This window comes from Cetorhinus maximus, chromosome 1, assembly GCF_964194155.1.
Source record: "Cetorhinus maximus chromosome 1, sCetMax3.hap1.1, whole genome shotgun sequence".
In the NCBI taxonomy this organism is placed as follows: Eukaryota; Metazoa; Chordata; class Chondrichthyes; order Lamniformes; family Cetorhinidae; genus Cetorhinus; species Cetorhinus maximus.
In genome coordinates, this window is record NC_135879.1 from 128,974,595 (window position 1) to 128,989,348 (window position 14,754).

At 43.6% G+C, this 14,754-nt stretch overlaps 1 protein-coding gene across 1 annotated transcript in view; it reads left to right on the forward strand.

Annotated features, from left to right (window-relative positions):
* The window catches only part of pgm2 (phosphoglucomutase 2), a 79,990-nt gene extending 67,286 nt beyond the window's left edge, over positions 1-12,704 (forward strand). Inside the window, exon 14 of the mRNA XM_078546133.1 lies at positions 10,677-12,704. Coding sequence (XP_078402259.1) covers positions 10,677-10,779 — 103 coding nt within the window. The 3' untranslated portion in view covers positions 10,780-12,704. The remainder of the gene's footprint in view (positions 1-10,676) is intronic.
* The last annotated feature ends 2,050 nt before the right edge of the window (positions 12,705-14,754 follow it).

Here is a 14,754-nt window from a genome sequence, read left to right on the forward strand (position 1 = left end):
CCCAAAAAACTAATATTGAATCAGAGTAAGGGACTCATCCAAATTAATAGAAGCAAAATAACAATAAGGAATTAAACAATTGCAAAAAGTGACAAATTCCTAGGACCAGGTTTTTATAAGAAGTAAGTGAGACATTGCAGGTGCCCTAACTATAATCTTCCAAAGTTCACTATTTGAGAAATGAGAGTGGGGGAAACCAGGAAATTACAAACCAGTTGGTCTTAAACATCTGCTGTCTGGAAATTGAGAGTCTATAATTAAGGATTGCGAGACTGAGAAGCTTGAACATTTTAAACTGATCAGAGACACTCAGCATGGATTTGTAAAGGGCAGGTAATTTCCCCGTGAACTGGATTGAATTTTTCAAAGAGGTCATTAAAAGTAGTGGACAGGGGAATGTCTGTGGACGTTATTTATATGGACTTCCAGAAGATAATCTATCAAAAAATTGATGGCTAAAGTTGAAGCCTGTGGAATTGAAGAAAAAAAGACTTGGGTTTCTGTAGTGTCTTTCACAAACTTAGGATGCCCCAAAGCACTTTATGGCCAATGAAGTACTATTGAGGTGCCCCACAAGCGCAGGCACAATGCCTAAGCAGCTGCCACCCTAGCTGTTGACTCTGAACCCACAGGCAAGTGTGGCATTGAGCCAATCTGGAGTGACCTTGCGAGGGTCACTGCCAGGCTCAAACCCTTTGGTTGGGCTGCGTCCATTCCTTTCATAGAAGATGCAGCCTCACTCCATTGTCAGCGACATGGTGGGCTGTCCCTCCCCAGTATCTGTACTCTCTCACTACAGTCACAAGGGAATGTGTATCCTCTTGAGCAGGCGCGAGTGATGGTATTCCTATGTCCTCAACCGTACATAGATTGATTTGAACTCCAGCCAGTTCTGGACTTCTTGTTTGGAAGAACAAAACTCTTTACTCCTTCTATTCCCTCACACATGTCAATCATAAGAACAGAGAGCTGCTGCCTTGGGGGACAGTTGTCCACCTCCGAGGAAGAGAAGACGACCTTAGTGGATGCATTGTCGCATCATCCCCCTGCACCTTCTAGCAGTGCATATGTTTTCATGCTGGTGGGTATACTTTCACAAGTAGATTCAGGGAATGGAATCATCCCAGATTTGCACTAAGTGGGGTAGCGGGTGGGAAAAAGAACCTACTGGCTGCAATGGCGGCTTCTCACGCCATATTGTCCTGTTTCGATGGTGGGTGGGCTCCGATTTCCTGCCATAACGTCACCTTGCTGCTGCTTCACACCAGGCGCCACATTTAAAGTGCAGCCACGCACACATCCCTCAGTGCTTCCAGCCCAGCACTGCTGCACAGAAGACATGGCCCCGAAAGGCAGGAAGGGTGCAGTCCCCGGGTTTAGTGACATGTCCACTGAGTGTCTTTTGGACGCTGCGGAGGCCCGTTCTGATGTCCTCTACCCCCACTCTGGCAGTGGGAGGGGCAGCAACTTTACCATTCCAGCTTGTTAGGCGATGGCAGTGATGATCAGTGCCAATACTGCACAGAAGAGGTTGGCCATCCAATGCAGATAGAGGACAAATGATCTCATCCATGCCGCCAAGATAAGGCAACCATCACATCACTCTAAACTCTCACACTCGAGCCCATCACATATGCACTGGCATCTCACTCACTGCCAGTTCAAGGGACATCGCTCACTCCCTCACACACACCCTCACATCTCCATCTGGCCTCATATCCTCTGTAGACTGCCTCCTCTGCCCTCATCATCTTGCGGCCACTTGCACAGATCAATCTATGGCCCCACACACACCCTGGGATACCCTCCTTCCCCAGTACAGCCCTCTCCCTGCAGCCTCTTTCTTCCCTTGCCTGAGGCCACTCCTGCCTCTTTCCTAAGCAAGCCCTAGCCCTGCAGCTGTTGACAAGCCACCCCCACCTTATGGCTGGTCTGGTAGAGACCTGCCCATAATGTGGTGCTGCCTCGAAGCCTGGCGCTGATGACCGTGAGTGGTGCCCAAAGCAAGGTAGGCAAACAAACCTTGAAGTGCCGAGCGAAGTGCACATTGCTCATGTACAGTTGTGAACCACCGACGTGCTCAGATGATCCAGCGGGGGGGATGATTCCGGTGAGCTGGGTTTATAATTATATGCAGATGTATTACAATGAAGTCCCCGAAGTCCTACGGCGGGAAACGTGGCCTGCCATTGACGAGCAGAGCGGAAGATCGCAAACTGGTTTCATGACGTTGTGAAACTGATTTTTGACCTTCTCGCCATATTGTCCGCTCATGCCACCGAACACACCAAATGCCAATGGGCACGGAAAACTATGCCCAGGGTCACAGCTTGTTTGAAGCACCACAACCACACCTGATCAACTATCGGAGGATGTGACAGCTGATGCCACTGACCGCCAGAAGAATGTTGGAGGTAGGCCCATGCTGAGCCCCAGCCTGATGTCAGGCTTTTGGAGTTATCGGTAAGATACAAGATGCTGGAAGTTCAGCATGAGATGCAAGAAAATTTGGCAGATATTTCAGTGGGTATGTGCACCCTGGTTTGGGCGATGGAGGAGTCCATCCAAGCTGAGTACTGCCATTTCCCTTCTGTCTACGCGCATGGCCTCCTCCATTGAGCAGTTGCCAAACCTCATGGAGAGCCAGATCCAGCAGGCTAGTCAGTGAATGCCAGGGATTTGCACTGACCTGCATATCATCCCCCTCAACATGAGCTCAAGGTACCAAGGCGAGAGTGGGGGGTGAGATTTGGAAATCTCCCCCAGCTTCTTGTCCATCTCAGGTGAGGAGGGAGATATAAATGTAGCTTGTGAGGGAGGAGGAGTGGCTGTCCACTACATTTCGGTTCTCCCCTCGGGTGCTTCACATGTGGACAGTGGCTCCTCAGCCTCTCTGCCAGTGACCCCAGTGCCTCCAGTTGCCATGATGACAAAGGAGGATCCTGCAGGATTCCCTCAGCATAATGAGGCTCTCCAAGTGTCAGGCAGACAGCACAGCTGCCAAAGTCATCCAAGGCCCAGGGGCAGTAACATCAGCAGCATGTGTCCATCTCAGCTGGTAGTGAAGGGGGAGCGCTTGTAAAAGAATTAAGAAAACATGTTAGATGCACTTGGGCTTCATGGGTAAGTACATCATTAAGATGTTTTGCTTCTGTGTGCCGATGTTTGTAATAAAGAGATTAATTGTTTTCTCGGCCTGCAACAAAAAATGGAAATGTTACATGGAAGCGCAGGAGTAGCATGGCTCAGGCCGGGGCTGTTTGGGAGAGGCCATGACAAGCATGGTTGTCTTTTTGACTGTCCAGAAACACTAGGTGACGGGATAAGGGAGCCTGTGTTTGAAAACGAGGGAATGGTAATAGTGGAGGATGAAGGTGAACCTTTATTTGGCTGGAAACATGATGCGAGGAGGGCCATCTGAATCGTGTCTGTATGAGTGCCTCCTGAGCCTCCCTTGCCCCTATCTCATTGGTCCCTCCACATGGTCCCTCATGTCTTTCCTGATGCTGCGGCTGGTCATCAGCTTCTTCGTCATTGTCTTTGTCTGAGGATGCCTCACGCTTCACTAAATCCTCATTGGTCAGCCCCTTCCCCCTCTGCAGTGCTAGATTGCGCAAAGTGCCTGAGACCCCTGATAGGACACATTGAAGTGCTCCACCAGAACAATCCAGATACCTGAATCTCATCTTCAGGAGACGTATCCTCTGCTCGCTGGTGGCTCGGGTCACCGTGTAGCTAATGTTGTATTTCTCCTCTGCTTCCATTCCAGGATTCCTCACTGGAGTCAGCAGCCATCTCTTTGGTGGATAGCCTTGTCGTTAAGAATCTAATCTTCAAAGTGAGCAGCTCAGGCACCTGGGAGTGCCTGTGTATGCAGGTGTTGTGGCTGCTTCCAGGGTGATGAGTGTACAGCTGCAGGATCTGCTGGTGGTGGTCACAGACCAGTTGCACATTGATGGAGTGGAAGTCCTTTCTTTTAATGAAGGCTGCTGATGGCCACATGCGTGTAGTCTATCATATCTTGCATGCGGGGGAACCTAGCAATGACCCCAAATCCTGTGGCTCTCTCAGACTGACTGTCCAGATCAGTGCAACAATAGATGTATTGGCTGACCTTCCTGAAGAGGGTATTGGTCATCACCTTGATGCATTGATGTGCTGCTGATTGAGAGATGCCAGATAGGTCTCTGGTAGACCCCTGAATGAACTGGAGGTGTATAAATTAAGGGACGTGGTAGTCTTCACTGGCACTGACATCAGGTGACCACTATTTGCACTGGGTCTCAATTCATTCGCCATCATAGCACAAAGGTCTGCAACAGTCTCTCAGGACTGATGTGGTCTTTGGTGACATACAATATCTGAAGATAGCTCATCCTCTGCCTGTACACCCTTGATACAGGGTACCACTTCCTCTGCGCTGGCAGTTGCTTGCGGTCCCCTCTGCGACCTGCCATCCTTCCCCATCCTGGAGCTGCACATGCGGTTGCTGCTGCCCTGATCCCTGTGTCTGCACCTCCTTCCCTCTCTCTCAGGTTCTCCTGCTCGCTTAAGGACCTACCTTCTGATTGGACAATGCCCATGACAGGTGGGCACTGCTGGTCTGAAGGGTCACTCTTCCAGATACTTCCTCCAAACTCACCACCTCTCAATGCATCCGTGTGTCAGCAGCAAGATGGAGACTTGACCTCAAAGTCCTGACACCTGATGCAAATTGCTTTGGCCGCACTGCCTCAGCCTTCCGGTGAAGGTGAACTGTCTTACTGCATGGCTGCCAAATGTGGCAATGACTTCACTTGCCAACCTGATAAACTTGCTGGGGCTCTGATGCCCCATTGTGCCTGTGCACTTGCCAAAAAATTTGAATGGGCTTGTAAAATACCATTGAATTATAAATTTAATTATCTTAAATAGCTCTTAAATGCCCTTTTTCCAAAAGTTCACACCTGACTTGCTGCCTGCAGCTGGAAAAATCTGGACCCAGTGTGATGATGCTAGAAGTCCATTCCAGCACCACCCCACACAATGTTTCACCTCCAACCCCTTCCAGCTCCAGGGCACCGTTTTCAGAGAGCCTAGAAAATCCCTGGAATTGGTTTCTGAATGCAAGTTTGTTCTGCTTCTGAACTATTTTGAAATTCTGTTATTTTCATGTAGTTTCAGAGCTGACTCTGAAGCAAGATGGGGAGGCGGTGGCATAGTGGTATTGTCGCTGGACTAGTGTTCCAGAGACCCAGGGTAATGCTCTGGGGACCTGGGTTTGAATCATACCACAGCAGATGATGAAATTTGAATTCAATAAAAGTCTGCAATTAAAATTCTGATGATGACCATGAAACCATTGCCGATTGTTATAAAAACCCAGATGGTTCGCTAATGTCCTTTTAAGGAAGGAAATATGCTGTCCTTACCTGGTCTTGCCTACATGTAACTCCAGACCCACAGCAATGCGGTTGACTCTTTTAAAATTCCCTCTGAACAAGGGCAATTAGGGATGGGCAATAAATGCTGGCCGAGCCAACGACGCCCACATTTCCATGAATGAATTAAAAAAAAGCCACCCACATTTGAGGTTTAGTTTAATTTTCCCTACTTTGTAAAAGAGTTTTCAAAATTACACGGTAGGTTGGAATGCTGATTGATTCTAACTTGGCAATATAATTGTCTTTAAAATAACATTATAGGAAACATAAAAAGGAAGTAGTTTCAATTTGAAGATCTGGATTTCCGACTTCCTCATTTTGGTAGATGAGGTCAGTACTTTGTAAGGGAGAGGAAGGAAAGTGTCTCCTTAATTTGCCCTGAGCAGCTTGTCTTCAGTTTCTCATCAACGTCAGCTCCTTGTTTCTATTTGTGTCAAATGTGTGAAACAAATGGCTGCACAGGGAGGGGCACAGCAAAGTGTAGAAATGCAGTAGTCATAGGGGATTCAATGGGACAGGCAAGTGTTTTTGCATCTGCCAGCATGAGTCCCATATTGTTTGTTGCCCCCCCATACCAGGGTAAGGAACATCATGGAGAAGCTGCAGGATGTTTTGAGAGGGGAGCAGGAACACTGGCCATGTGGGAACCAATGATACTGAAGGAAAAGGATTGAGGTCCTGCACTCAGTGTTTCAAAAGCTCGGGAGGAAATTAGAGCAGGATCTGAAAGGTGGCAATCTCTGGAATACCGCCAGTGTCACATGCTGGTGAGAGTTGAGTAAAACAGGATAATGTGCGGCTGGAGAAATGGTGCAGGAGGGAGGACTTTAAGTTCTTGGGGACGAGAGGGGACCTGTTGAAGATGGAAGGGTTGTACCTAAATGGACCTGGAACCAATATTCTGGTGGGGAGTGGGGAAGTTAACTAGAGCTATAGGGGAGGGTTTACAATAACTTAGGAGTTGGGCGCCGGTATGGATCAGAGAGGAGTAGCAAGTAGAGGACTGAGACACCAATAACACATGAGGAAGATTAGCACAGAAATAGGAGGGATCAGATTGGGAAGTGTGGCAGTCTAAGATGGGTTTGGAGCGCATTTGCATTAATGCACATAGCACATGGACTGCAGTGGTTCAAAAAGACAGCTCACCACCACCTTCTCAAGGGCAACTAGGGATGGGCAATAAATGCTGGCCCAGCCAGCGAAGCCCACATCCTGTGAATTAATTTTTTAAAATGCTACATAACATTGGTGAGCTACAGGCAAAAGTCTCCAAATGGGACTATGATATAGTGGCAAAAAGTGAGACTTGCATCAAAGGGGAGGACTGAGAACTTAATCTTCCGGGCTTTAGGATATTCAGAAGAGATGGAGAAGGAATAAATGACTGGGGGCTGGAGTGGTGGTGATGGTGAGGATGGGATGTCAGTACTGGTCAAAGGAGCTATTATAGTATTAGACAGTAATGATGTAGTCGAGGTGTCAGAATATTTTTGGTTAAAATTAAGGAATAATAGAGGAGCTATTCTACTGGGTGTGTAATGTAGTCTACCAACTAGTACGAAGGAGATAAAGGATCAAATTACAGAAGGATGAAAGACTACGGAGTATGAAAATGGGGTCTGCATTACACTCTTTATGGCCTAGTCTTTATTAGGCTAAAGGGCAAAGTGGGGGAGGAATTCCTGAACTGTGTACAAGGGAACTTTCTTGATCAGTATGTTTCCAGCCCAATGAGGAAGGAAGCTTTGCTGGATCTCGTTTTGGTGAATGAAGGGCAAATGGAGGATGTTTCAGTGGGAAACATTTGGGGAAACAGTGATCTTAGATTTAGTATAGTTATGGAAAAAGACAAGGAACAATCAAGTATAAAATACTAAGTTGAAGGAGAGATAATTTCAGTGAGTTGAAAAGGGATTTAGCTCATGTGAATTGGAATCAAAAATTGATAGGCAACAGTAATTGAAGAATGAGAGTCTTTCAAAGTGGAAGTGACTCGGCTAAGGAATAGGCATGTTCCCATGAGGGAGAAAGGAAAGGCATCTAAAGCCTAGAGGTTCCTGAATGGCTAAAGATATAGGGCGGGATTTTCCAGCCCTGACACTGCCGGGTATCATCACGGATGGCCCAGGAAAATTTGGAAAGCCATTAAGAATTGACAACTCTCCAAATTTTCCGGTCCCGCCCATGACAATGCCCATCGGCAAATCCCGCCCATAGAGATTAAAATGAAATGGAAAGAAGATGCTTATGACAAATGTATCGTTAAGAATATAGTAGAGAACAAAGCTGAATACAGAAAGTACAGTGGAGATCTAAAACAGCGAACAAGGGGTAGAGTGTAGTATGAGAACAGTTTAGTGGCTGACATCAAATCGTGTTTGATGAACTTGATTAAGTTCTTTGAGTAGCTATGAGAGTTGAAGATTGCAATGTGGTTGATGTGTATATGGACTTTCAAAATAGTGTTTGATAAAGTATCATACAATAGACTTATTAGCACAATTAAAGCCCACAGGATTAAAGGAACAGAGGCAGTGCAGATACAAAATTGGTCAAGAGACCGAAAGAGCAGTAGTAAACAGTTGTTCTTCAAACTAGAGGGAAGTATACTGCAGTATTTTACCAGGATTGGTATTAGGATCACTGCTCCTTTTTAGATGGATTAATGACCCAGACTTGGGTATACGGAACATAATTTCAAAATTCACAGATGACGCAAAACCCAGAAATGTAGTAAACAACGAAGAGGATTATGACAGACTTCAGAAAAATAAAAACAGACTTGGGAAATGGGCAGACTGAAATTTAACAGAGGGAAATGTGAAGTTATATTTTGGTAGGAGGAAAGAGGAGAGACAATCTAAACTAAATAACATTTTAAACTCTGGAGACCTGGGGATGTATGCACACAAATATTTTGCAGAAAAAAAAGGGATCTTTGCATTTATAAGTAGAGAAATGAACTAAAAAGTTATGCTCAACCTTTATAAAACACTGGTTTGGTCTCAGCTGGGACATTTGGTTCAATTCTGGGTATCACATTTTAGAAAGGATAGAGTGGGTACCGAGAGATTTACTAAACTGGTACCCTGGATGAGGGATTTCAGTTAATGTGGAAAGACTATGCAAACTGGGGTTATTCCGCTTAGAGCGGAGAACATTAAGATGAGATTAGATAGATATGTTCAAAATCGTGAAGGATTTTGACAGAGGAAATAAGGAAAAGCTGTTTCCAGTGACAGAAGCATCAGTAACCAGAGGACACAGATTTGAGGTGACTGACAAACGAACCAGACGCAGCACAGCGAAGCATTTTATTTTTACAGAGTTGTTGTTCTGTCTAATGTGAGTCATACCTAGCACAAAGGAAGATGGTTGTGGTTGTTGGAGGTCAATCATCTCAGTTCTAGGACATCACTACAGGAGTTCCTCAGGGTAGTGTCCTAGGCCCAACCATCTTCAGTTGCTCCATCAATGACCTTCATTCCAACATAAGGTCAGAAGTGGGGATGTTCACTGATGATTGCACAATGTCCAGCACCATTTGCGACCCCTCAGATACTGAAGCAGCCCATGTCCAAATGCAACAAGACCTGGACAATATCCAGGCCTGTGCCGACAAGTGGCAAGTAATATTCGCACCATGCAAGTGCCAGGCAATGACCACCTCCAACAAGAGAGAAACTCGCCATTGCCCCTTGACATTCAATGGTATTACCATCACTGAATCCTCCACTATCAACATCTTGGGGGTTACCATTGACCAGAAACTGAAGTGGACTAGCCATATAGATACTTTGGCTACAAGAGCAGGTCAGAGACTAGGAATCCTATGGTGTGTAACTCACCTCCTGACTCCCCAAAGTCTGTCCACCATCCACAGGGCATAAGTCAGGAGTGTGGTGGAATACTGTCCACTTGCCTGGAAGAGTGTAGCCCCAACAACACTCAAGCAGCCTGACACCATCCAGGACAAAGGAGCCTGCTCGATTGGCACCCATCTACAAACATAGTCTGTAACATCTTTTGATTATCTGCTCCTATCACTGCTTGCTTGTCCCTACAACCACCCACCCCCCCACTGCAACTTCTCTCCCCCCACACCGCCGCCGCACCCCCCCCCCCCCCCCCCAACCTTAAACCAGCTTATATTTCACCCTTCTCCTGATATTGCTCAGTTCTGTTGAAGGGTCATGAGGACTCGAAACGTCAACTCTTTTCTTCTCCGCCGATGCTGCCAGACCTGCTGAGTTTTTCCAGGTAATTCTGTTTTTGTTTTGGATTTCCAGCATCCGCAGTAGTTTTTTGTTTTTAATAGTAAATATGGATTACTAAGTTTTGACAGAGAGTCTGGCCGGAATAATGCAGTACTTTTCATTTATAGAGGATTGCCTTACTTCGCTAGTCTTGTTGGGCAGTGGCCCACCCATCTGCACTTGCATTCAAAATTTGTATGTAGTCGCAGTGACTGGGGCAGCTTCATGCAGTGTGGAAAATTATAATTTGTCATCTTAACTGTAGTCTTGCTCACATGTGATGGCAAGTTCTGGCAGCAAACCTACAACTCATCCAAACAAGATAGGCTGTCATTTCCAATTTACTGTAGTTGAATTCTAACATTGAAGGAACAAATGCTCCACTCAAATAGGTGTTTAAATTTAAGAGGAAGCAGGAAGTAAAATGTTTATAAATAGTTAAATTACATTTTATCCTGTGACTTGATTAGTGCTCATGGACAGGGGGATGTGACTGTGACAAGGTGAGGTTCTTGCTGACTGTGCAGATGAAGGAAAAGTCAGCAGGGTGAATGAACAAACTGACCATGGCACTATCGTACAGAAGGCACAGGAGAGATCTAGAGAAAAATGTTTTAAGTTAAGCTGGCTGTCAAAACTGAAGTGAATATTCTCTTTAGTCATATGAGTGCTAAGATTCATTTGATGGTAGCTTAAGATACAGAAGCTGAAATATCTGGAATAAGGAGGGCAGAAAAGAGTCAAGGTAGCCATCTGAGGAATTAATTACTATACTACTTGTGATATGTGTATATTTCAATTTGATTATTTTCCATTAAGCATCTAAATATGCTGAATATTAATAAAACTGTAGTTGTTACTCAAACATAAATAACATGTTCACCTATTTTCTACTGAATAATCAAATTTAAGAATGTAAAATGTATTGTTACTCCTCTGTGATTGTTAAGTTTCTTTATAGCACACATGTACTCATTGTTACCTCTTTTCCCAGTGACTTTGAAAAGCTGAAGGAGGAGCTCAATGACTTGGTCAATGCATTAGTAGAACATTTCTTCCAACCAGATAAAAATGGCCTTACATCTCAATCCACCTGAAATGATTTCTGAAGTTTAAGCCAATCAGTTTTGGTAGCACACAGTGTTAACGGTTTCTAGCTGTGCCTATAATATTGAAGTACATGTAGTTTTATGTTTAGAAGAATTTGCCGTGTTGCTTAGGTCTTGAGAGACAATAAATATCTCCTCATCTTGTACAATAATTGAGGTTTTATTTGGGAGTGGAAGTGATAAAGGAGGCTGGTGAGGATTCCCTCTACAACTGAGTGATTTACAGCTTTTAGGGAATGCAGTATACGTTTCTCTTAACATTTAAGGGGCAAAAAAACCTGTTCAAGGTAAACTCCAGTGCCTGTCTACAAAATACAATAACATGTTTTTAATAGTTCTCAAAAAATACTATTGAATTTTCTTTGTGATGATTTGTGAGGAATGAAGACTTCAAATATTCTCCATTAATTTAATGGAATCTGCCTTTTCAGTGGTTGAGCGCTATAAGCAGCTTACCTTGGAGGTCGTTGTGAGGGTGGGGAATAGGAAAAAACACTTTCATACATATAAAAATAAAATACTACAGATCTGGAAATGTGAAACAAAAACAAAGTGCTGGAAAAGCTCAGGTCTAGCAGCATCTGTGGAGAGAGAAACAGAGTTAACATTTCGAGTCCAATATGTCTCTTCTTCAGAACCTTCACACTTTCGTACAGCTATGTTAGCCATATTTCCAATGTGAGTAGTTCTGATTAGCTCTCTGTTTGCCCCATCTATAATTGATCCCACTGCAGGATCTAAAATAGCTACAGGACACAATGATGGACCTCTATTGGGCAGGGAGGTAAATATATATTTTGATAGATAACAATTATGTTATCAAGTTGGAATTTGGAGATATTTTGAACAGCGCGCTTTTCCTCTAACATCATTGCGCTTATTAACTTGCTACAGGAGTTGTTTTATATGTAATATGTGTGTGACTGCAGCTTTATTTGACAGATTAATATACTTATGAGCAGGGACTCTTGCTTATTTTTTGAATTGCTTAAAACTCCAGCTTTTAAACATTGTGACCGAGGAAGATATACTTAGCTTAAATTCTTAAAGTACATTTTACCTTGAGTGGTTGCTGTGAAGCTTTGAAGTTGAATTTCACACATCTGTACACTATGTATCAGAATGGTCTCTGAAAATTCTGTACTATGTGCTCTCTGCTGCTGCTTTAATTTTGCATTAAAGTGACACATTCTGCTATATTCCATTTAGTTCAACCAAAAAGACATTTTGTGTATATATACATATATAATCAATATCGCATACATTAGTACTGCTCAAGCTATCATATGACTTGATTTAAATTCCACTGTACATGTTTAATATCAATGTTATATTTTTCAGTTATAAGCCTGTCTTTATATTTGAAGAAAGCTGTGAATCTAGATTTCAGCAGTTGATCTACACCTTTTAGCATTAACGATCCAACATCCATACAACCATCTGACACAATAGGATGGGTAGTTTAATAAAATTATCACAATTGGTAACTAGAACTTTTTCACAACTGTAAGAAGTCATGACACGATGTTGTTGTTTACTTTCATCATAATACAGCTAGGTGCAAATACATTCCATTCATAGAAATTGTGGGAATTCAAAATTTCATATACTGTGCCTGAACATTAAAGGATGCAAAAATTACCTTGAGCTAAGTATCTAATTTTCCTGTAAATATTAAACCTCCTGGAATAACAGCCATCACTATTGCATGTTTTCAGAAAGATCTTTTAAGTTATTTTAATCCAATAAGATTAGATTTATGGTAAAAAAATTATACCATTACTGATTTCCAGAAGAGCAAGTGTAGCTCTTCTGTGTGACAACACAACAGCTTTCCTCTTATTTTTAAAAGAAAATGTTAATTCTTGGTCATTGTTAAATAAACTACTTACACAGTGGAAATTATACACTCAGCATATTTAGTTGGATTTATTTTTTTTTAGTCAACTGCAAATCATTGCCATGCACTTGTATCTACCAGTTAACAAACTATTCACTTTGCAGCCCTGAAAGGAAACTGCAATCTACCTGGATGTTACAAATACCGATACTACTCCATACTTAAAAGCTATGCTATAAGGCCCAATTCCTGTTGACCTATGGTCAGAAAGCTTAAATTACTTTATCAGATATTTCCTTTGAGGATAAATTTTTCTACCTGGTACATCTTCAAACTCTCACATTGTTCGCATCCACAGGGGCAACTGTTATTCTTCCATGTGCAGTGTTACTGTAAATGATGGCTATTAGCAATTGTCCTCTTAGGAAGGGGTGTGGGGAGAGAAGATGAGCACAATCACTTTGAGGGTTGCAGTGACTCAGGATGCAATACATGTGTAATGAAGATAACCCAGTGCAGCAGATTGGGGTAGACTGTTACCTGCACCAGTAGGTCTGTGATTCTTGGAGGCACCAATGATCATTGAGCATCAATCATGGTGGATAAATTGAGCATGATGGGAATAGATTAGTCATTGGGGCTGGGAATCTTTCCAAAACTACAGACAATATTGTAAACTAGAGCCTTAATGGATAGAGTTGTCCTAACTGGATAAGCAGTTAGAAGCTTACCAGTATTCTGCATGGCACTGAGATATAGTTGGCTATATTCCAATAAGTACCATTAAATTGTTGGGGTAGAGGGGATCCTAAAGTATTTGCTCTTGCCAATCTGCACCTAAGCTTATTGGATGTGGGTAAATGAGACGTTTCCTGTGAGTGTGAGTTTTCCACGACTTCCCACATATTACAGATAAATCCTGGAGTCACATCTACAGCCATAGAAACACCTGTTACTTGCTCTTCCCATCTTCTTCCTCCCCTCTTGTACAGCTGAGCCACCAGTGGTGCCATGAACTTGGCCCTGACTGTGAGGAACCAACACCCTCACCATTATCCAAAACAGAAAACCGATTAGCGAGCGGGACTTCGGGGCTCCACTACCTGTCTGATTCTCTTGAACTGCCTGACTGTCACCCATTCCCTTTCTTCCTCCATGTTCCTAGCCTGTGGTGTGACAGCTTCTCTGAACATGGTATCCATGTAGCTGTCAGCCTCGCGGATGCACCACAGTGACTCTAGCTGTCACACAAGCTCTGAAACCCAGAGCTCAAGTTTCTGCAGCTGGTGATGCTTCCTGCACATGTGGTCGTCTAAGTTACAGGTAGCGTCCATGGCTTCCAACATATAACAGGATACGCATTCAACGCAACCAAGCTGCCTTTATTTGACTTTGGTTTACTTATATTAACTTTATTTTATTTTACTTGGTGTTAACTTAATACACCTTACAACTGTGATAGACCTTACTAGTACTGATAAATCCGACTAATACTTAACACATTTAGCTATTTAACGATTATTTAAAACTTTACGTTTTTTTCTAATTTCCAATTTCCACACCCTCCGTAACAGCAGTTACTCATCAGTCAATCAACTTAGGGCTTTCCTGTGATGTCACTGTTCACTTTTTTTAAACTCACCGCGTTCCTGGATTCTTGGAAGCTTTTCTCTCCGCTCTGTGAGCATCTCCCACAGGTCTGCCTCTCCGCTCCTCTTCCTGAAGCTGAGTGATGTAGGCCACACTCCCCGGGCTGTATTTATCTTCTCCCTACTCCATGAGCATCTCCTGCAGGTCCGTCTGTCCAGTCATCTTCCTGAAGGTGAGTGATCAGACGCATCCCATCCGGTCCTGGAGACTTATCAATTTCAGGTACAGTCAGCCTTTCTAATACCTCTATCAATTTTTAGTTCATTCAGTGTCTCAGCTACCTTGGTTTTCACTGTGACTTTGGCAGTATCTTCTTCCTTGGTAAAGACAGATGCAAAGTTCTCATGTAGTACCTCAGCCTTGCCCTCTGCCTCCATGCATAGGTCTCCTTTTTGGGCCCTGATTGACCCCACCACTACTACTATCCTTTATTATTTATATGCCTATTGAAGACTTTTGGATTTCCTTTTAAG